The sequence below is a fragment of the Ochotona princeps genome, chromosome 4 (genome assembly GCF_030435755.1).
Source record: "Ochotona princeps isolate mOchPri1 chromosome 4, mOchPri1.hap1, whole genome shotgun sequence".
Classification (NCBI taxonomy): domain Eukaryota; kingdom Metazoa; phylum Chordata; class Mammalia; order Lagomorpha; family Ochotonidae; genus Ochotona; species Ochotona princeps.
The window spans coordinates 27,367,729-27,390,845 of NC_080835.1; the positions used below are offsets into that span (position 1 = coordinate 27,367,729).

General features: G+C 40.7%; 2 protein-coding genes and 1 long non-coding RNA gene across 4 annotated transcripts in view; 1 reads left to right on the forward strand and 2 right to left on the reverse strand.

The window, feature by feature from the left end:
• CCDC73 (coiled-coil domain containing 73) overlaps positions 1-3,833 on the forward strand; it is a 155,704-nt gene extending 151,871 nt beyond the window's left edge. For both annotated transcript variants that reach the window (XM_058663213.1, XM_058663212.1), the window contains exon 18: positions 3,509-3,833. In XM_058663213.1, coding sequence (XP_058519196.1) covers positions 3,509-3,724 — 216 coding nt within the window. In that variant the 3' untranslated portion in view covers positions 3,725-3,833. The remainder of the gene's footprint in view (positions 1-3,508) is intronic.
• A 225-nt stretch (positions 3,834-4,058) lies between these two features.
• Positions 4,059-20,481, reverse strand: EIF3M (eukaryotic translation initiation factor 3 subunit M). Its single transcript, XM_004585424.3, has 11 exons — positions 20,333-20,481; positions 17,917-18,049; positions 16,943-17,081; positions 16,573-16,696; positions 16,332-16,426; positions 11,348-11,431; positions 10,406-10,505; positions 9,047-9,128; positions 5,735-5,878; positions 4,643-4,703; positions 4,059-4,252 (listed from the first exon to the last, which is right to left on the reverse strand). Exons 1-11 carry the CDS (start codon positions 20,372-20,374, stop codon positions 4,132-4,134), a joined length of 1,125 nt encoding a protein of 374 aa, XP_004585481.1. The 5' UTR covers positions 20,375-20,481; the 3' UTR covers positions 4,059-4,131.
• Positions 20,482-20,783: 302 nt separating this feature from the next.
• LOC131480177 (uncharacterized) overlaps positions 20,784-23,117 on the reverse strand; it is a 116,466-nt gene continuing 114,132 nt past the window's right edge. The window contains exon 3 of the long non-coding RNA XR_009245298.1: positions 20,784-20,955. This is a non-coding gene — a long non-coding RNA (uncharacterized LOC131480177). The remainder of the gene's footprint in view (positions 20,956-23,117) is intronic.

Sequence of the window (23,117 nt, forward strand, 5' to 3'; positions counted from 1 at the left end):
TACATTTGGCATTGGAAAACTAAGATCTGACCTTGACCACTGGGTAAGTCACAGGATCAAAGCAAAAAGGAAGTTTGAGAGCACCAAAGCTAGACAGCCATTTTTAGTTAGGTTGAATGCTTACACTTTTAAGTCTTACATGTTTAACAGCATAATGGACAATTCCTCCCTCAAACACCTATCTTTATAATTGATACAGAAGTACTTTGTATCTAATTCCTAGTGTCCTTCCTGCAGTTAGTATTCTTAAGAATTTACATTTATAGAATTTTTTTCACAGAAGCCTTTGCAAATCTTATAAGTCAGATAATTTTTCAGCAGTGATGTACATGTGCAACTATTTTCCAAGGTCATTGAGACACAGTCCGCAGTGGACTTAGACCACATCTTGATCCTTAGTCAAAAGTTATGTTAATGCAAATAGAATATGTCTTCTCAAAATGACTCACACAAGCTGTTTACTGGATCAACATTTTTTAAAAAGCACATTTCCTAAGTGTTCATTACCTATGCCTAGCACTGTGCTGTACTTAGTGAACATTTTTAAGCTACAGCTTAATTACCAGCTATCATAATGTGTGAGAGAAATTCTAAAGTAGAGCTCTAAGTAAAATTTTATGAGCAAAGCAACATCCTTTCGTTCACATATTGTTACGGCTGCTTTGGTAGTGGAAATGATAGATCTACCACCTGATAAGTTTTACTTTCCGTCTCTTCAGAAGTTTGCCAAAACTTAGTATAAATGAATTTTTTGAAAACTTACAACAAGGTAATTGTTAGGCAGTGGCAATGTTATTAAACTCAGGGTGGGCACTAATTCTCAGCAACTTGAACAAACCAGGTGCTTTTTGGTCTTATTCTGGGAGGAGTCAGGTTGGTAACCTGGTACAGCGCTGACTGTATCCAGGAGTGAACATGGGAGGTGGCCATAGTAAGCACACTGCTTACCTTCCACACCATGGGCGAGGCTGAGAGAAACTGACACCAAGCTAGAGGAAATTTTAGGCCAAAAAGACCTGAGTTAAGTGTAAAGACAAAGTAGAGAAATTTAAAGAGATTGGAAGTGAAAGAGCAAATATGTATGGCCAGCTGGCTATGGCAAACTTGCAAATAAGTTGCAAAAACCTTGAAGTTGACTAGGACAAGGTTTAAGTGCAAACTGAACTAATCTATATTGTTATCTTGTCTGCAGTCAGTGCTACTCCCAGCTAAGGGGAAACTAAGGCAGATGTATGCAAATGGTGTCCAAAAAGGATGAGGAAATTGCTAATTTGTACTAGATGCCAAGTGCACCAAGCATTTTGATGGCAAAGCAAAAACTATGAAATCAGATGCTTATATCACCTAAAAATTAGTGCCTGAGGCTTATACTGGACCTTTCTCCTTAGCTTGGTGTACTGCATGACTGCAGTTGGAATCTCCTATTACTTCTTGAGCTAAATGATGTATGATGGATGCATATGTGTGTGCATTTTCATGTAATCGTCTTTTACTCTGAAAGTATTTGGGAGCTAAACAGGAGATGGGAAAACCCCAAAAGTTGAGTGACTTGGCTAGTCTCCACTGTCACTTTTGAAAAAATCATAGGCAATCATACAAGGATGATCATGACTCCTAGACTAGAGGAAGGACTGGGGGAACTGGTGGCTGACTAGAATTTGAAAAGCCAGAAGAATCCTCAGAAAACAACGTAAATTATCAACACTTAATCTCATTTTAAAAAGATTGTTTCTATTGGAAAGTCAGATTTACAGAGAGACAAAGATGTTTTGTGCACTGCAAGTGGTTGCTGAAGCTCCTGGCTCCTGGCTCTGGAATGGCTCAGCTCCAACAGTTGCAGCCATTGGGGAGTGAACCAGCAGATGGAAGATCTTTCTCACTGGCTCATTCTCTGTAAATCTGCCTTCAAGTAAAAATAAATCTGGGGAAAAAAAGTCATTAAACCTAGAACAATGGCTAAATCCTCACCTTGTAAGCACCATGATCCCATACGGGTGCCAGTTCCCGTCTCAGCTGCTCTACTTCCTTATCCAGCTTCCTGCTTGTAGCCTGGGAAGGCAGATACAGGATGGCCCAAGGCCTTGAGACCCCCACACTTAGTGGGAAACTTGGAGGCAGCTCCTGGCTGGCTCAGCTCCGGCTGTTATGGCCATTTGTAGCGTGGACCAGCACATGGAAAATCTCTCTAAAATCTGACCTTCCTGCCTTTCCAATAAAAATCAATCTTCAAGTGTAAATTAATTAATGTTCAGAAACTTGTACCAAATTGGAAAAAATTCTATGGGGAGCAGTCTTCAAAGATCCTCACAAAAATTTATGAACAAATGATATTTACAGAACTTGTGATCATTTACTTAGAGTCTGAGTTGTCAAAATACTAAGTTATGATGGAGCTACTCTCTGGCTTCTAAGAACAATGCTGAAAATGCTTCCAACAGTGTGTGTAAACCAATAAACTAGGCCCAGATCTTAAGAGGTATATACCAGGAAGGGACTGGAGGGCTCATTAAAAAATGTTTGTGGTTGCAGTCTTGGTGATGTAAATGTAGTTCTTATCCTGTTCCACAGGCTTATGTCCACGTTATTTCCCTTACAAGAAACACCACCATTGTTATTTTAAGGCAAGATCCATGGAAAGGAAGATTTTAAATGGGAATCTATCTGTAGACCATCAGGACTTTTCTTCATGAATCCAGTTTTCTTTTTAATAGTGATTCAGTGAAAAGAAACATTCAATAGGAATTATTCACATACATCCTTAAGGGAGTTGTTTGTAAGCTACTGACAATTGTTTATGAAAATTTCAATGACGTAGGAAGTGGGATCAGAGGAAAAGACAAATTTCTTTAAAATGGTCAAATAGGCTAAAAATACAAAAAGGTAGGAGCAAGTAACTTCAAAATATTGATATTCTCCTTGGGTGTTGTATTACTAATAATTTTTATTTTCTTTACACTCTTCTGTATTTCCAGTATCTTGTTATCTTAAAATGAAAATGTCACTCTTTTCAAAACATAGCATTCTAAGTAGGACCGACCCAAAGCAGTATCCTGGAAACCTGCCAACTTCCAAATACCTCACTGCTCTTTCCTGTTTCTGCAACAATGGTGCTCTTAAGTTAGAGCGGAAATGTGAAGTAAAAGGCAGTTTTTACAGTTTACTTTTGTTAGAAATTTTAATTTTCCCCTAGCTCTGATAGCAGATACAAAACACAGATGTACATGGGTCAAGAAGACAAAACAATTTTATCTGTATTGTTTTAAATATTTTTAAAATGCAAGTTCAAGACCTTCTAAAAAACATTTATGGTATCCCTGGCATATATTACATTTTGAAGAGCTACGACCTAAGGCTACAAAGTCATACTACACAGTGTCCTGGTGGCACAGCTAGTGAGGCAGCTGCAGCCTTCTCACGTGTCCAAGACTGCAGAGGATTAACAAGATGTTCTGTGAAGTAAGGATTTTGTTACAATTTCAATTGCTAAAGAAACCTTGATCTTTCCTAGGTGAACACAAAGCCTCTGAGTTCAACTCTGCTACCAGACCCTTTTCAGGCAACCAAGAGTAAAGATACCCTCAACTTCGCTGCTTCTGCTGAAGATAAGTGGCAGAGTCTGGTAACACATCAAGTAAATGAAATTGAAAAGTTCCTACGTTTTGAAAGTGACAGTCAGACTAAAAAAAGGAAAGCAGCAGAGATGATAGAAAATACAACCAACTAAATGAAATAAGGCTGATGGTTTTCAATGGCAAAATGATGTAACAGATACTGATGGAGCTGTTATTAAGATAGCTAAAGCCTTCCAGTTCACTGCTGCAGCTGTTTCCTGATGTGATGGCGTTACATATCTGCTCTGTAAGTGTGTCCAAAGAGAGCGCGCCTAAAGCTGCAGAGCTTAGGGTTCATCATTCCTGGCAATTAACTAAACTTTGTCTCCCTTTTCTCAGTGTGTGTTAGGTATCCATTATTTAAGACAAACAGTGATGCCTTGCCATGTACTATTTTTCATCCTTTGGAGTTTTATTTGAGATAATAAATGCCAGACTAGTTCCAAATTTTCATTTATAATATTTTACTATGCTTAGGTTTTTCTCCTGCAAAAGAACAAAATTACATGCGGGGAAAAATTCAGGTATCAGAAAGACTCAAAAGACTGTTTTTCACTTTGTTCAAGTTTTGTTTCCAGGCATTAAGCGTATCGTATAGTTGCTGCCACTGCTGTTTTCCAAATGTCCGATGTGTGCTATGACTGCAAATTGAGAGATCAGAAACAAAGTGTTAGTCAGCCTGTATCATCTGATATGCTTTCACAGCATTACACATTGGAATTTAGCTAAAAGGAAAATTAGATATATACAAAAAAGATTTCTTCTACTCCTGAACTACTATGTAAGGCAGGCACCAAAGTGATTAGTATTCTAGCCAGTGCTCAGCCATTAAATGAAATGTGCTGGAAAATAAGACTCTTTCATTAAATAAGCTAATCACATTCAGTCTGAAGTTTAATAAAATTATGATAAATAGTGACTGTTTAACTACAGTCAACTGATAACACTACCATAGTTCTCTAAACATTTAAGTGAAACAATCTGAACAAACTCCAGTGCTTTACAAAATGCCAGAAGTATTACATGCTTACCTGACAACTACTTTTCTCTGCGTCTGGTCAATTTTGCAATAGACCATTTTTGTTCTTACCGCTGGAAAAAATAAATTTTACATGTGAAGAATTTTCAAACAAAACAGCTAAGGTATGGCCAAGTGACCTTATAAAACTATTTCTAACAATATTTTGCAAACTGGCTGTCTGAATCTAATCAACAAAGTCACACTGTATAAACAGTCACGGATTTATCCTATGCTGCTGGACCAATATATATTGAATATACAGTTTTTATTAGGATTCTAGGTATTCTTCCTAATAAACACATACGGGAAGAAAAAAGTAATGCCCCAATAGTTCACTACTTCTTTAGGACTGTTAAGATTACTAAGGTATCTGATTTCTTCCTAATGAACTTAACTGTACAATCCCTTTTTCAAACTGAGAAATTTTACAAAAATAAAAGATTAATGGTTAAAATCACTTTATAGTGTTATTGTTGGCCAAAAGGGACCTGGTTTTAACCTAATCATAAATTCCTGATGGTTAGCATTAGCGGATCATTTACTGACTGACACTGTGCTCGCTCTGCCTCCACTCACTCACTTAACCATCACAATCACAAATGCACTATATTCCAGTCAGCCACCAAAATCTATGCTCTTCATCGCTATGGCACAATCTCAGGGAACAGAAGTCACCAAAAACTACACAGTAATGTACATTTCCACTCATTTTCCATTCCACCAATAATACAAATCTGCCATTATACATTTGCTACAAAAGAAATTTAAATAAGAACCAGTTCCAATATTAAAAAAACAATTATGTTTGAGGGAAGGTGGTTTGTGGTCAACACACCCAGGAGTGCCCTGTTGAAATCTACTCCTAGCACCCAACTCCAGTTTCCTGTTAATGCAAACCTGGACAGGCAGCAAATGACGGCAAGTAGTTGGATCCTGTCACCCACGTGGAGAAATCTGAACTGAGCTCCCTGCTCAGAGTTCTGGCACAGTACCAGCTGGTGGCAGCGTACGGGAAGACGAGCAGGAGCTTGATGGGTCTGCCTCTCAAAGAATATTTAATAGAAGAGGAATTCTAGAAATGAAAGTGTTCTAATTGCCTTACCATCAATAACAAATGCTTCAACATCATCGGCTCCAATCTGAAGTTCTTGCTGCATTGTATCAAAAGAAATTTCTTTATTTTCCACTGCCATTCCCATAAAAGTAAGTAGTCTCATTTTTGCCATATTCTGTTCATGTAAAAGACCTGAGTAACAAAACAGTGATGCCTGATGAACATCTTGTAATTAAACACCCACAAAGCGACAACTGTAGTAATCACTGAACACTAACACAGAACTGTTTGTATTTGCAGACCATAATCTGACCCCAAGTTACACATTACTTAAAATGTTTTTCTAGAATTTAAAAAATACTGTAATAAAATACAACCCCCCCAAAAATACTGTAGTGCCACTAATGGGTCATAGAATTAGCTAAATGTAAAAAAATTGTATTTTTAGTCCCCCAAATTTTTAAAAGTACCAAGTTCACAGTTAGGTGAATTACTCAGAGCTGCTGACTTAACGCAGGATTGCTCACCAATCCACCTGGCTGTGCACCTCTGTCACTAGTGAATGTTAAGTTCTGAGATGCTTTCATAAAAATTTTCCATTTCTCATAGCAGACTTAGACTGTCCAAGTGTGTTTACCAATCAACATTTACAGGCTGACACACTCAGCAATCGATAGAGGACCATTAACAATGTTTGTTCTTTATAAAGCAAAAGTAGAAAACCATACATGTAACTCCAATTCTACATTAGAATCTGGAATCAAGCATACTGTTACAGTAATTTAGATCACAAATTATGGCTAGAAGGAAACAACCAATTACCTAGTTCTAGAGACTTTTACTTGAAACAAAAAAGAGATTACATCAATGACTTAGAGTGGTGGTGCTAGTCCTAAGAAGATAGGTTCATTTACAAAATAAATGGCTTACAAAAAATTTACAAATCATAAATACCTGGATGACATGACCCTGAGTAGAAGCAGAAATGTAAATCTGTTATGATCAAGAGTTTAGAATGTTCATGTTCCTCTTCTTGAAGTTTCAAGTTACGTGAAACTCAGCAATGATCAATGATGTGCCTTATAGAAAGTCAGAGCCTGAGCTGTACTGCTAAAAAGTTGTATCTCCCTAAGCAATCCATATTATGATGGGAAATTTATAACATTCACATATTAGAGAAAGATTAAGGAAGTTGTTAATATAATGCATGATCATGTTAATTAGCTTTAATTATAATGCAGGCTTCCTATTTGGCACAGACTCAACAAAAACATGATCATCATAACTCAAATGAATGAGGTGCACAAGTAAGTATTGTTAACTGGTTTAATGGAAGCCTACAAGCATCAAAAATCAATTAGTGCACATTAACCCTAATTAACAAATGCAAATTATATGCTGATTAACTTTCTGAAGCAAGAAGGTAGCAACTGAATAACACCAGATTACATGTGGACATGTTAGGGCAATTCGGTTAACACCAGATAATGCTACTGTTGGCCTGAGTTGTGTTAATAAAAATTTTTTTCATAAACTGACACCACCTGTGGCATATGCACATTTATAACCTGAGCTGCAATACATGTCTAATAAACCCAAAACCAACACTTCCTCCCAGAAGCCTCTTACATAAACAATTTTCTAATACAAGATTATTTGTACAGATGCTCAAAACAAAAATTAAGGAATGTAATTTTTTTCTTGTCAGTACTGCAATGTTAAGAATTTTTCCTGTCAAGAGTTCAAGTACTAACATTTTCAAAATTCTGTCAAATTTCAGTTTTATAGACATGTGAACGTACTTTAAAAAGTTGATAAAGAATTAATTTGGTGTGTATTTAAAATTCATACATTTTTCGCAATGTGCATTCCCACAAACTTTGAAGACCCCTCTCTCTATGGCTCTTTGAATATGACAAAATGGGAACTCCTAAAATTTCCAAGACATGATTTACAATACACTTGAAATTCAATCCATTTTAGTGCTTCTTGCTTTCAACTTATATAAGTGAAAAATCTTTCAGAGGAATAAAGATCATTTTCACAATGAACTACATAAAATCATGATCTATTTTACATGTGGAAACTTGTTTCTAAGCCATTTGAAAGGGTTTTAAGCCTTTACTCTTGGTCGGCAAGTCACACGATGAACATAGTGGAGTGAGAGGTCTGAGAGCAGCAGCACTTTGTTTCCTCAAGTCACAGGGCTCCGTGTCGTATTTCAATTTCAAAGTTATAAAAAATCCAATTTTATGGAAACATTTATTCATTACTAATATGTCAAAACCTTAATGCAGTAATAAAAAAATGTGCATCATTGAGCAATTTCTGCATTGTCACTGACCCGTCTTAAAATGCTGCAATATAGGAAACGCAATTTTAATGCATGCAATAGCTTATGAACCAGTGCTCCTTTGAAACAGTCAATTACACATCAATGGGGGAGTGTCAAAGTGTTAATTACAACTCCTTTTTCCTTGGTGCGTAAATAAAGAGGTTGCTGACATTAACATTCCATCACACAGCTTCATGCCACAAAGCAAATTAACTGGGACAGAGTGTGGCTTTCTGGGTCTAGTTGGCAAAGTATTCTACACACACAACTGCATCAGCTTTATCTCTGTGCATTTCAAATGCCTTGTGCAGAATTCTTCCGTCTTCCCCGATTTACTGCACAAAATTTACACATGACAAGAATTAATGACTGCCGAATTAAGGATTGCGTATACCCAAAATAGTTAGACTCAACTACATCCCAATCAGGAAGACTGACAGCCCTACTACACAATGATTGTTGCTTAGCAGAAAAACAGTACTTTAGCTTCACTGTTGGACTTACTTTGAAAAAACTAGCAATATCTTACAGTATTAAAAATGTTAAACTGCAGACTTTATAAGTTTTCTTTTTGTAATTTTAGTATGTTAAAAACAGGATCCAGAAGGAAATTAAAACACTAAACCTTTGTAGGATTTGTACAACCAGAACTTCTATTTAATTTGGCAAACACTGAACTGATTCAGACAGAACTCATGTTACCTTCTTTAAAATATGATTAACAAAATTTCCAGTACTGTTAAAAGTACTCCATTTCTATTTCAAATTCTCTCAGATCCCAATTAGCAAAACTGTGTCTGTATATTGTATTAACTGTTAAATGTGGGAAGGGGAAGAGTCCTCAGGTCATAAAGTATACTGTCAGAAAAGAAAAACTTTGTGGTAGCTGTAAAAATAAGTATCTAAGGAATAAGAACTAAATAATAAAAGTCATATTCATTTTATTGGGTTTCACAGTTCAGACCTGGTTCTAGAATAGCATGATTCCTTCTTTCTAGCTCTCAAAGAATAAACCCCAAACTTACCAAGTGAATCAATGAAATCTTTATTATTCTGGTAGAACTTGACATACGATGCCAATTTAGCACTCACAAAAATGGTCAAGAGCTATATAGATAAGACCAAAAAAAAAGCTGTCAATATCTTACAAAATATTTAAAATATTTATAATCATTAAGGTACTAAATAAAACATTTCTTTCAAGACAGAAATATCAGTGTTTCATCAAACTGCTACTCAAACCATCTGATTTCACATGACTCACTTTAAAATCAGTAGGGGTGGACCCAGCATGATGGCCTAGTGGCCAAAGTCCTTGCCTTGCACACCTGGGATCCCATATGGGTACCAGTTGTGTCCCGGCCGCTCCACTTCCCTGTTTGTGGCCTGAGAAAACAATTAGAAGATGGCCGAAGGCCTTGGGACCCTGCACCTGCATGGGAGACCTGGAGCAGGTTCCTGGCTCCTGGCTCCTGACTGGCTCAGCTCTGGCCGTTGCAACCATCTGGAGAGAGAACCAGCAGATGGAAGCTCTCTCTCTCACTTTTAAAATAAGTATATGAAAAAAAAAATAATAAAAAATAAGTATATGATGAAATGTCAAAAATTATGAAATCAGTAATATAGTGGGCTCTAAATTATCCAAATTGAAAATGGTATAGTTCAAATGGAAGATAACTTAGACTTTCACTTGGAAAGTGTGTTCATATGCACCTCTAAAAATTTTCATATTAAAGAGTCACAAAAAGATCTCTGCACTCAGAGGGAGACTCAGGGGAGGCTCCTGGCTCCTGGCTCTGGATTGGCTCAGATTCAGCTGTTGCAGCCACTTAAGCAGATGGAAGATCTTCCTCTCTGTGTATCTGTCTTTCCAATAAAAAATAAATAAACCTTAAAAAAAATCTGCTGGTTCATCCCCAAATGTCCCTAACAGTGCAAGTTTGGTTCAGGCCAGAGCCAGGAACTCCACCTGAGTTTCTGCCATAAGTAGGAGCAGCCCAGCTCTTCAGCCACGACCTGCTGCTCCCAGGTGCACAGGAGTAGGGAACAGGGACCAATCTATACATGGGATGTGGGCGTCCCGAGTGTCACTAAATGCCTGCACCTCAGGTTCATCTTCCTAATTTGGGCAAAAAACACTGAATGATGAAATCTGTGTATCATCTAATTTCATAATGGCCAGGCAAATAAGGAGATGAGTGAAAAGGAAGAACAGAACTATGTCCAGTGGTTAGAGAAAAGCTGGTCCTAAATAGTCTGTTCCTGTTGCAGTAATAATTAGCTTCAGACTTTCCAGATCCAATCGTCATGTTTGTTCATGCACAGTACCATTTCAGTAAGATTTAGAAAAAAACATCTGCCAAACGAAAAGTTAAACTACTTACATCATGAATAAGCTCGCCTTCCAAAAACTTGACTGGTTTTAAAGTAAGAAGATGGTCAAAAAGAAATGCGTTTGGATCTTTCAATGCACGTACAATACACCTGAATCAGGAAACATTAAGAAAACAACTCAAGATATACTTGAAATACTTTGAGCTGACATACTGGAAAAACATAATGAATTCAGTAAAATATCTGGTTTCTAAGGTAAACAGCATATAGAAAGCCACAAGATGGGATTAAAACCAGCTGGTAACAGTGAATCTAGCAGGTACAAAACGGGATACTTTCACACAACACAGCTGGAGAGAAAGCAGAAGGTAATCCCATAGCAAACCGCAGCATCTCACTATATGCCAACACTAACATATTTACATGCACTATACTTTATTAATGAATACAATTTAGAGAATTTCTATGAACATTTACCAACGATAAACATGCTCAAAAGGAAAAACTGCCTATTTACCAAGTGCTGATTAAAGGGTGGAGTGTGTTAAGTCTGAATGCAGGCAGGCTGAGCTCAATAGCAAACACCTTTACCACCACTACTACCCATTCTGTAATTCCTATCACATATGTTCATTTAAGGGAGCAACTACAAAAAGTTTCATAATTCCATTCTAACCTTCCTTAGTTGGAACAAAGCATCTTAAATCCTACAGTCTTAAGAACTGATCTAATTTTTTAGCAAGCCACCAACTTTTCCCCATCTATATACCTTAATCCTGGCCTACCTAGTGAGTTGTACTTCCTGGGTTTGGACTACCATACCCATAACAACTGTAACCCAATATACCCCAAGATGGTTTCTCATTGCCATCTATGGACATTCTTTCCAATGTCTTAAATTGAACTGGACGTGAACACCTATAGCACCAGAGCACACACTGTAACATAACTGACCACATTCTGAGCTCATCTGTTCCTTAGAGCAGTGTTACCTGTGGGCATCCACTCGAGCCTGGGAAGCATTGTCCTCTGTGTAACTTCCAAGTAATTCCACCATGACTTTGGAAGCAGCATCGCTGAAAAGAGATTCTGCTTTAGAAATGTCACTCATTCATTTAACACTGCTTACTAAGTGTTAGGTACTATGCTAACAGTATAGGTTATAGCAAGAAATAACTTCCCTGAAAGGAGACAGCTAGGAAAATAGAACAAATGAATAAATGCTGTGAAGGAAATGAATGGTGAAATGAGCACAGAACAACAGTGAGCAGGGAAATCTGAAGAGAAAGCATGGAAGCTGAGACAATCTATCCCACCCTGCACGCTGTTTTCCTGGTCATGAGAGGAACTGGAAGTGGGAGGTGGGGGTTCTCTGCAGGCCGAGGGAAGACCATGCACCAAGGCCCTGCGTGAGAACTCAAGCCCTGTGTGTCCCACAATGCACCGGGATGATATGTCTCAACGCAGTGAATGAACAGTAAAAAACAAATTAAAAAAATGGAAAAGCAAAACTTCAAGAAAATCTTTGATTAAGCTATCCTTAAAATTTGTTAATGATCAATTTTTCACTGTAGTTGAGAAAGGGTAAAATAATTTAAGCCTTTTAGAATATATTCCCCTTAATACTTTAGTATTCCTTTTAAACTGCTGAGTTCAACATTTATGAGCAAGTTTTTCTAAGAAATCTGTCTAAAAATACTTTCCCATATTTGAATTCAACCCAACTAAAATCAATAGGAAGTAAACTATCTTAAAAACTTTTTAAAGCTGTAATTGTAAAACTCTGAAAACAAAAATTTAATAAATGCACAATTATAGGAAATATGTAGCAGCCATGATCTTAACTATAAAAACAAAAGGAAAACCTAAGGAAGGATTGTTTGACTCAGTAACGCTCTGCTGTACACTGCAAACATGGGTGTGGTTTTAGTATCCACAGCATACTTCACTCTACTGCACTGAATCAACCAAGGAAATCTTTAATTTGCTAGCACTAGATAAAATGACTCACTTCAAGTACACAGTTCTGACAAAGGACTCACCTAACTCTTTAAGTCTCGATATTGCCGCTGCTTTAAAAGAAGCAAACACACATCGATGTATGCTGCAGAATACAATCTAATAAAAGTCTGAATCAACAGAGTACTTTGCTTCCTGCCTTGGGCAGCATTCCCTCATTCACTTTCCATTACATGCTAAGTGTTTCCTTGGGGTTGGAGTGCTTGACAGAGAAGCTCCTCATATTCACTGGCCAGAACCTCACTTTTTAAAGAATGTGTTAACTGCTTTATAAAGGTAGAGGGTGCTGTAGAAGATTAGAAAAATAGGGGCTGATGCAGTGGCATACCTAGCTAATCCTTTGCCTGCAAGGCAGGCGTCTCACGGGCCCGGGCTCCTATACTCATCCCGGCAAAGCAGTTAAATATTTAATCTGAATGTCTTTGTGAAAGAGTATATTGTCTTATGATCAAACTCAAGTTGCTGTCACTTTTCACCACATTTGTATAAAGGGATCACTTCCCAAATACCCACAGCAGCCTGGGCCGCGGAGGGCCAAAGTCACGGATCATGAACTAGAGTCTATCACTGTCACCTCCCAGTGTCTGCGAGCAGAACCCGAGACCAGCAGCCAGCACTGGAACCCAGGTCTCCCAGGCAGCATGAAGCTACTCTAACTGCTGTCTTCATGGCTAAACCAAATGCTTGTCCCTTCATGAACCTGTTGAAGACTCTGTATGCATAGTTCTGAAGAAAAAAATTTCAACTTCAAACAACTTATTTTCTTATTCAAAAAGTATTTACTGCAATCAGACAGACTGATCTCCCTCACTTACCTGTTCACTCCTCACATTCTGCAAGAGAGAGAGCAAGCCCAGGTCAAAACCAGGAGCTAGGAACTCAATCTAGGCCTCCCACATGAGTGACAGGAACCCAGATAACACCTGCTACCTCTCAGGAAGAGCAATAGAAGGAAGCTAGAGCCAGAACCACGAGTGAAACCCCCTGTATCTTTCAAGAATTTGTCTTAAAAAATTTAAAGCCTGGCGTGGTAGTCAGTTGGCTAAAGTTCTCACACCTTGCACTCACAGGGATCCCATCTGGGTACTGGTTCTAATCCCGGCAGCCCACTTCCCATCAGCTCCCTGCTTGTGGCCTGGGAAAACTGTCAAGGATGGCTCAAACCCTGGGGACCCTGCACCAGCATGCGAGACCCTAAAGAGGCTCCTGGCTTTGGATCGCGCAGCTCTGGCTACTGTGGCCGCTTGGGGAGTGAATCATTGGACAGAAGATCTTCTCTCTGCCTCTCCTCCTCTCAGTATATCTGACTTTCCAATGAAAATAATAAAATCCTAAAAAAAAATCAGGGCTAGCACCATGCTGCAATACATTAAGCCTCCACCTATGGTGCTGGGCTCCCACACGGGTGCTACTTTGAGTTCTAGCTGCTCCAGTTTTCTGATCCAGCTTCCTGCTAATGGCCTGGGAAAGCAGCAAAGAAGGGCCCAAGGGCTCGGTCCTTGCACCCAGTGGGAGACCCAGAAGAGGCTCTTTCTCCCACTCTTACCACTTCTTTCAAATGAGTAAGTTTTAAAAAGAAATTGAAAACCATGAACATGTAGATGGCACTTAAAGGAATGAGCCTGAGGTCACCTGACAGCACTGCTCCCTGCCCGCCTCCATGGCACCTGACAGCAGTGGAGACCAACTGCTGACCTGGCCTGACTGGCTAGCCCTGCCGGCATTTTAACAGGTGAGAGAGCAGGGATGCAAAGAACGTGCCCACCCAAAATGCATGTGGCCTTCAGCCTTCCCCCCAAATCACACATCCTAAAAATTCCCATACATAACAGTAATACACTGCAAATGTACAGGGGAGAAAAAGTTCCTGGGCAGAGTAAGCATCAGGGAAGAACCACAATGAGCTGTGACTTACAGGTCCCAAGAGCACTTGCTTGATTCTTGTTATAGTAGGTTGTTCGATCTTTTTAAAAAACAAACAAAAAACCTAACCTCAAGTTATAAATGAACTTTACTATAGGTGTGTATGTATACAAAAAAGCCTATACAAGGGCACCAAGAAATAACTGAAACAACAGAATTTTTATCTTGTTAATACATGAAAAATGGATATTCTGAAAAAAATCACGCATAGATTTCAGAATATTTTTGGAACAAAATGAAATCACACTTTAAGCAGTATTTATTTTTACTGTGTCTTATTTGAAAGCTAGAAACACACAGCAGTCATTCATCCATTACTCATGCCCCAGATACCTGCAATAGCTAGGCTTGGGCTAGAAAAACTCAGGAGCCTGGAACCCAATCCCGGTCTCCCACATGGTTATCAGAGGGCCAAATACTTAGGAAATGATCTACCGCTTTCCAGGGTGTATAGTAACAGGAAACGACTAGAAGCGCACCCTCCAATTGCAGGAGTCTGAAAGGTGAGCCACTGCCGGGGGAAAACGCCTGGCTCCCACACTCACACTATGCCACACTCTGAAGTGCCTTTGTTTAGGATGCAGCATTATCAAGTTTCAGGTATTCAGTGGAGCTGCTCGAATGTTTCCTATAGTTATGAGGGAACTACTGTAATATATGTACATTATATTGCTTATGTCTCATTTAGAACTTTTAACAACCCTGAAGTTAAGTACTGCTGTTTCCACATACAAGCTGGAAACTGAGGTAAAGATATGTTAAGTAATTACTGTGGGCCATAAATTGGAAAAGTCAAGGTATGAATTTTAGCAGACTCTACAGCATGCATATTTAAAAGTCTGGATTAAAATCTGGATTCCTTCTGCTATACTTTTTGTGTCCTCCTGTTCATTAAACACTTACTCACTTTACTGAAGCTGGCAAGAATGCTGTTGTATAGGTCACGCCAGCATGTACCACACAGCATCCACTACTTTAGAATGAAATAGGTTAAAAGGCAAGAACTTCTGCTTAACTTTTTAATAATAAAATACCCCAACAGAAAGATAAACATTGTCCATTGTACTCTAGTAGTCCACGAAGGACGTACAACATTTCATCTAACAAAAGAAATGCAGGGGCCCTGGTGCTGTGCTGCACTAAGTGAAGAGGCCACATGGGGTCCCACACCCTGAGTTCTCACTGCTGCACTGCCAGCTTCCTGCTAATGTGCCAGGAAAGCAGCAGGAGGTGGTCCAGGTATTTGGGTTGCTGGCTTCAGCCTGGCCAAGACTTGACTGTAACAGGCACTTGGGGAATGAACCAGCAGCTATCTGCTGCTGCTCTGCACTTCAAATCTTAAAAACAAACAAACAAAAAAAAAACCCTTGCTGATCCTAAAAAGTCTAGTTTATTTTGTCCAAAACAACTAAACTGAAAATGGATTCCTTTTTCTCAAAGTAGTTAACCATACATAATACATACATACATAATAAAGAGAAACGAAGAGCTATACAAGAAAGCTAGCATTTTCTTTCAATAAACAAGAACAGTATTAACTCCATAAACTATACCAAACCTATCATTTAACAGACATCCTAAACCAGAGTATCATTCTTTGCTGCATAAACTTAGCTGGGTGATTTGGAGCCATAGAGACCCTGTAAGACAAAGGCACTCACACTGTCCAGTCTACTGTGGCTTCATCTTGGGCTCTGCTGATATAAGACTCACTGTGGTAACCCGTGACTGATGCCACCCCTACCTTAAGCAGAAGACAGCGCGCCACCCTGTACTAAGACATCAAAGAACCATGAATGCCATATACAGTTCTGGGATTAAGAACTGTGCTATTTGTAAAGCAAAAGCAAAATCTGATTTTTAAAATGTTTAAAAATAGGACAAACTAATCTTTTCAGCTATCAACTGGTGAATTTTACAGAAGCAGATTTATAGCAACCGTGTGGAGAACAAATTAGAGCAAAATTACTGGCCCTATTTGTCTTTAAAAACCAATTCTGACTGTGAGGTTTTAAGTCCCTTACTTCTGAATACCTTTTCTTACAATCCACAAGTGCCTCATAAAGTAATCTTAACATTGTGTGTTTTTTCTCAGTGGTGAGATTCCAATCAGAAATCCATTTTCTAACCTGCAAAGAGACAGACAAAAGGAGAACAATCAGTAACACAGACGAATGCATTCACAACTTCATACAGCTAAAATACACATTTGCTACTTATTTTAGCCATAAGACTGTTTCTTGCAGTAGAACAAGTATTCTACACGGTAACTCACTTGATCCAGCTCAGTTGGAATGTACTGGATGGCCCCACAAGATGCTGCCACTTTGATAAGGCTGCAATACACCGTGTACCTTACAGGAGTGTTCTTATCCATTCCGTGGAAAAGGTTGCTCAGCCTAATAAACAAACCATAAACCACCGAGATCAACATCCACAGTGTCCCACAACAAACTCGAGTTAGGTGCTACTTACTGGTAACCCCACATCACGAAGAAGGGACTTGGGCCTGGAAAGGCTGAGACTTGCCCAAGATCATAGCTAGTAAGAGCAAAAACTAAAGTCAAGTCCCAGCACTCCTGCCTCCAATCATCAAAAGGCAATGCCATGAAGATACTGCACCCTACTTTTAGCTCTCAACTTACAATTGCAGTCTCAGAGATGGGCGTTCACCTTCCCGAAATTTGACCAGCTTCTCACAAAGGCTTTCAATCAAAGCTTCCTGCTTGTCTGGTTCCAAGATCAAGAGGAGGGACACAACGCTGTTCATCACACTTTCAACATCTATCCAAGTATTGATAACACAATCAGCAATGATGCTACAATATTTAATGTATATAATTAAAAACGTATTTCCAGTGTTTTAATTCAAGGAGAATCATTAAACATAAGACATTCTAAAAAGATATAACGTGACTACTTCAAGACAGTTCTATACAACACTTTTCCTTTAATGCAAAAACAGCAAAAATACAGTAATACATGAATTCAAATTAAACTAATGCTATCATACAAGGTAGGGGAAGCCTTCTCTGCATTAAAAAGAACATTACTGTCTAGGCTGTGGTTTCCAACAAGAACACAGGACTGATTACATGTGTGAATATACCTACTTCCATTGACGCTGTACTCAGTCATTTGGTGAGCTTTCAGGCTAGGGAGCTGCCTCACTGAGGAATTCTCTACTGCATATATGAAATTATTTAGATATAAACGCTGTCAACTCTCTGGGCACTCCTATATTCAAGTACTACAGACATTACTCTATATACCAATTTCACCCTCTACAGCTTACCTACAGATTCCAGGATTTAGAATATTCAAAATATCTTCATTTTATTTCACTAAATATGGAATCAATCTAATAATTAAATGGCTTTTAGATTGTTTGATATTTGATCCAAACCATTTGATACTGATCTAAACCTCCCAACAGGACAAACTGAGCTCACACAAACTGCCAATATTTAATGTGTATAATAACAAGCCATCTGTTAAGAGGTTTTCTCAAAACAGGCTTGAAAAACAGATCTGAAACACAATACACAAGCTGGTAGGAAAATTTGAAAAGTAGGCGTTTTTAGGATTAGTAAGAAACACTAAGAAGTGAGAAACAAACCTTTATCATCTTCCTTCAGGCACACATCACAGGCTTCAATAATCTGAGCTAAATCCACATGAAGGCCACCTTCTGAATTCTCCTCTGAGATCTCAGCTCCTTTAGATTTCAGATAAGCACGGAGCTCTGCAGCCTGGTGAACACAAGAACAATGTGACACCTGTGTATATACTAATAGTATACGTATCTATAAAACTGATTATGGGAGCTCATGTTGTGGCACAGAGGATAAAGCTGTCACCTGCAAAAACAGCATCCCATACTGGCTACGATTAGAGTTCCAGCTGTTCCACTTCTGCTCCATTAGCTCCCTGCTAATGTGCCTGGGAAACCAGTAAAAGATGGAGCAAGTACTTGAGCCCTGGGCCAATGGGAGGGACATGGAAGAGGCTCCTGGCTTAGTCTAGCAAAACCCTGGTTATACAGCCATTTAGACTTAGAGCCAGGACAGAAACAGAAAATCCTCCCTACCTTTCAAATAATAAAAATCTTTAAAACTTGTAATTATGAGTGACAATGCAAAATTTAAAACTAAGCAAGTCTATTCTATTTCTGAAAAAAAAAAAAAAAAGCACATTCAATTTTTAACCGCCACCACACCTCAGCTTACAGTAAAGGCTCCTCCATGCACGTCATCCATTCCCACCATCGCACAGGAGTCCCAGGCACTCCTCCACAAGGTCCAGGGCGCCACACATGCTATGGCCAGCATGGACCATCTTCCCAGTTTCTGTCACTTGCCTGGACTTTCAGTATAGTCTAAAAGCCCATCCAAAGAGTTTTTCCAGGAGAGTGGAGGAGGACTACACAGAAGTGTAATCCATATGAATATGAAAGTCCTCTTTTCTGGCAATGAGCACACAGCCACTAAAGTTAGACGTTTTCCCAGCGGGGAGTAATGATGTATTGAATATTGAGAACCTCGTCAAAACGAGTGTTTTGGGTACAGAAAGATAATGCTTGAATGTTGCTTTGAGTAAAACATTTGCATCAAATTCAATCCATGAAACAGATACAAAATGTAGCCTTAGCTAGAAAGCACCCTTGCGCACACTGAAGACAGTCCCTGTACCACGTAAGGCCATCTGGACACTGCTCACCTGGTACCTACACAGCTCTAACAGCCGCTGCCTTACAGAGCTTGGAACTCACACCAGCCAAACATGAATGCAGGTGGTTTAAGAGATAAAAGGAAGAACCCAAAAGGAGATGCAAGGACACCAGCAGTAAATGCCCACACACCATGTTTCCCAGACACATCAAAAGTCCTGGGGGACCAAGATTTTTAGACCTACATTTAGCAGCTTCATGGCAAGAACATGAAAACTACAGCTGTAATAGGCCCACCTCTTCATCTAAGAGTTGCCAGTACGAACAAGATTCAAAACGATGTCACCACTCTCAGAGACAAACAGGGTTAGATGGCCAGATAGAACCCCGACACCCACGTGCGACTCCACTTCCCATCTGGCTTCCAGCCGGGATGCTCCTGTCAGCCAGGGAACCCCAGCAGGGCTCCGGGCTCCTGTCTGACCTAGCCCAGCCTTAGGGGTAAACGTTTGGAGATGGGGTGTAGCATCCGTCTCCCTCTACACTTGTCAAATAAAGTAACTTTAACAAACAAGAAAGAGCCAACACGGGAATGCATGCTTCCCGAAGAAAAGATGTAATTCAAATAAAAATGAAGCCCTTTTATGCTCACTTTCTGGGCTGTAGACAGAAAGCAAACTTTCCAAGAAATACTGAGCAGTTCTGGTTGTGGCCGCAGCACGAGCAAAGGCAGGCAAATGAGGAGAAAAGAACTATTTTCAACTTGAACATCTGAACTAAAGTCAAACTCCAGAAGGAACCAGGTATTTTCCTAAAAGGTATGGCTGGTGAGAAACTGATGTGTTACAAGAACAGCGACAGAACTTTTAAAAAAGGAAAGCTTCGAAACAGGATCAAAGGCAAGGCCTTCCTCCACCCGCAAAGAAATATTTATCTATAAAAACTTTTTCTCAGGACTTATTGGCCAATTGTTTGTAAAATGCACGTTCAACCACAGTATAGGAGTGTCAGATAAAAAAAATGGTCAACTTGGTGCTTCCTAATTTCCGGTTACACAAAATTAAGGAACAGCATCTCACACCGAGTTTAATTCCCGTCCACTAAAGCTCTCGTGGAGGAGGGGAGGCTGTCAACACCAGCTGTGCACATCACACAGCAAACCCCAACACCCGAGCCCCTCTGCCTCCGGCACCCCAGCCCCATCTTTACCGCCCGGCTCCCTCCCCTCCCTTGCTCAGGAGCACTGCCGAGCCCTGCTCCGGCGGACAGCACCGCCCGGCCCAGGGCCAGGCCGTCCAGCCGGGCGCTCGGCGGGGCCCGACGCCGGCCGGGAAGTCGCCCGCCGGCCCCCGCCCCGCGAGCGCACCTGGTCCTCCTCACTGATGTCGATGAAGGCCGGGACGCTCATGGCGAAGGCCCGGGGATCGCCGACGTGCCACTCTCAAAGCACGCCAACCGGAAAAGAGAGCCCGCCCGCCGGGAGACTAGGCAAACCGCTTCCGGGTCACGCCGCCAGGCGTGCCCCGACCTCGAGGCGGGTTCGCAGAAGCCACGCCCACGCCGCGCTCCCGCCGCAGCTTGGGGGCGTGGCGGGCGCGCTGGGCGGGGCCAGCGGGCCTTGTACCGCGCATGTGCTGGCGTCTTTCTGAAACCTGTAGGGTTAGTGGAAATGGTGTGAGGCAGAAGTCTTTTCGGGGGAAGTTCACAGCAGTGGTGGACGCGGCCTCGGCCTACACCCCGTACTCCGCGCCAGACCCGCGCTGGGCAGTTCCGACACAGTCTCGGGGGGCGCTTCTGCGTGTCCGTCGGAACGTGAACACCGAGAAGTACTTGGAAAGGCAGCCCCTGGGGCGGCGTCCAGTCTTTGCTGCGTGGACTCCAGTTCGTGGGGCGGGGGCTTGCTTGAGGAGGACCCCCGGCTACCTCCAAAAAGAGACGCATCAGCTGGGGGTGGGGAAGAGCATTGCTTAACTTCTGGGTTTCCGCTTCCTTTTGGGGAAAATAGGAATTGTGAAGTGTTTATCTTGTACAAAGTCAAATCAATGAAAGTTTAGAAAACCTTAGCGCAAGTTCAGTTTAACAGTTTCACTGAATCAAGAGTGACCTGGGGATCTAGCAACCTTCAGAAACGAGTTCTAAGGCCTGCAACGTGATCCAGCAGCGCTTGTGACCCAAAAGCGTGATGGCCTCATGGGGAACAGCAAGGGGTTTACACCTTATTTGAATCGATAGGTCACCTGAAATTGATTGAAGCTCAGCTGCAATTGACTAAGACTGGTACACAAGCAAACTCGTGAAGGCCAGCCTATCTGCAGGACTGCATTAGGGGAGCACCCTCAGGCCAAATTGCGTAACAGCCTCATGGGGTCGTGTGAAGAATAAGCAAGTTAACACTTAGGATCAGGTGAGCACTGAGTTAACTATAAATGATGGCTGCATGGGGCATGCTCAGTAGCACTTAAGATTAAAATGAAAAATGTGTGTGTGCGCGCACAGGCGCTCGTGGCTATTATTATTTATTTATTTGAAACGGTTACATAGAGAAATCTTCCATCCTATGGTTTACTCCCCGAATGCCCAGAGTGGAGCAGCTGGGACCTGGACTGGCACCTATGGGGATGCCAACAGCAGGAGCACTATAGCCCTACGTGCTGCGCCACAGCACCAGCCCCATCCAAGGCTTTTTAGATAGAGTAATCAAAATAGTTTAGACTTAAGCCCGGCACTGTATGGCGCCCATATGGGCACCGGTTCTAATCCCGGTGACCCCACTTTCCATCCAACTCCCTGCTTGTTACCTGGGAAAGCAATTGAGGATAGCTCAAAGCCTTGAGACCCTGTACCGGTGCGGGAGAGCCCGAAGAGGCTCCAGGTTCTTGGCTTCGGATCAGCTCAACAGTGGCTGTTGGGGAGTGAATCAACGGGCAGAGGATCTTGCTCTCTGTCTTTGCTCCTCTCTGTATATCTTACTTTCCAACATAAAATAAAAAAAATCTTTAAAAAGAAATAGCCCAGACTTACTGTGGCTTGAAGAAAATGAGGAAAATGCTAAATCTGCAGGAATTTGTGTAGAGGAGTCATGGTTTGAGGAAGAGGAGAGCAAAAGCAGATGACTTACTTAGTGTCTGCTGGGGTGGAGGTGCTGGGAGGCAATAGTAAGACTGTCAGCTTTGGCGCTTGCAGAATTGAGAAGCCTCTGATACGACTGTGGGCATTAGAGTGGGAGCAGGGATTGCTCTGATAAAGGATTATTCTAGCAAGAGTTCTGCGAATGAACTTAGAGTGAATCAGCAGAAAGACCAGGTAGGAAGGCATTGCAGAAAGCCAGGCAAGAGAGCATGGAACAGTGCTAGCAGGAAATTGGTTGGACGATAGGTTTTTGATTGATGAAGCTGGCTAGAGTAGATATGGGGTGTGAGAGCGAGAGGTCAGGGTGACTCCAGCAGTTGGTATTCTCCTGTTGGGGGCTGCCGTGCTTGCAAGCCTGCCTCTTGGAACAAAGCAAGGAAACACAAGGAGATATTGATGACACCTGAGACAGTGGTTTGTTTGGTTTGAAAGAGACTAGAGAAAATGAAGGCATGGAAAGTGATGCAGAATTTCGAGGTAAGTAGCAGCCTACAGCCATGATGAGATACCACCACACACTTACTGCAATAGCTAGACAGAACATTTTAAGCTAGACATCCTAACTGCTAACAAAGATGAATAGCAACCAGAACCTTTAAGAAGTTGCCCATGGGAATGCGAAAGGGGAACAGAAGCCAAGACTGTGGTGTTGGCATAGGGACAGACTGTAGGTCAAAGGAACGACACAGCGCAGAGATATGGCACAACACAGTGCAATGATTTCTGACCAAGATGAAAAGACAATTTAATCTTTTCAGTGAATGGTGCTGGGATGACTGACTACCCATATATGAAACAAACGAAACTTAATTCATATCTTGTATGGAAAAGTTACTTAAAAAGATGAGACTTAAATGTAAAATAAAAATGTCCAATTTCTAGTAGAACATATAGAGGACATTTCTATAAGCTTGGGTTAGGTAATGATTTTAAAGATACATCTCTTAAAGCATGGCATGCATTTTTTTTTATTAGATGATTTTTTTAATTATTTATTATTTAACTTCAGTAATTACATTGTA

Bases quoted from the DNA above. Each gene is read 5' to 3' on its own strand.
- EIF3M (XM_004585424.3), bottom strand. From the start codon at position 20,374: ATGAGCGTCCCGGCCTTCATCGACATCAGTGAGGAGGACCAG. The intron at 10,506-11,347 runs GTAACACTGCTC...TTCCTGATTCAG, and splicing joins GCTCGAGTGGATGCCCACAG to GTGTATTGTACGTGCATTGA. The intron at 5,879-9,046 runs GTAAGTTTGGGG...TTTGTTACTCAG, and splicing joins AGATTTCATTGATTCACTTG to GTCTTTTACATGAACAGAAT.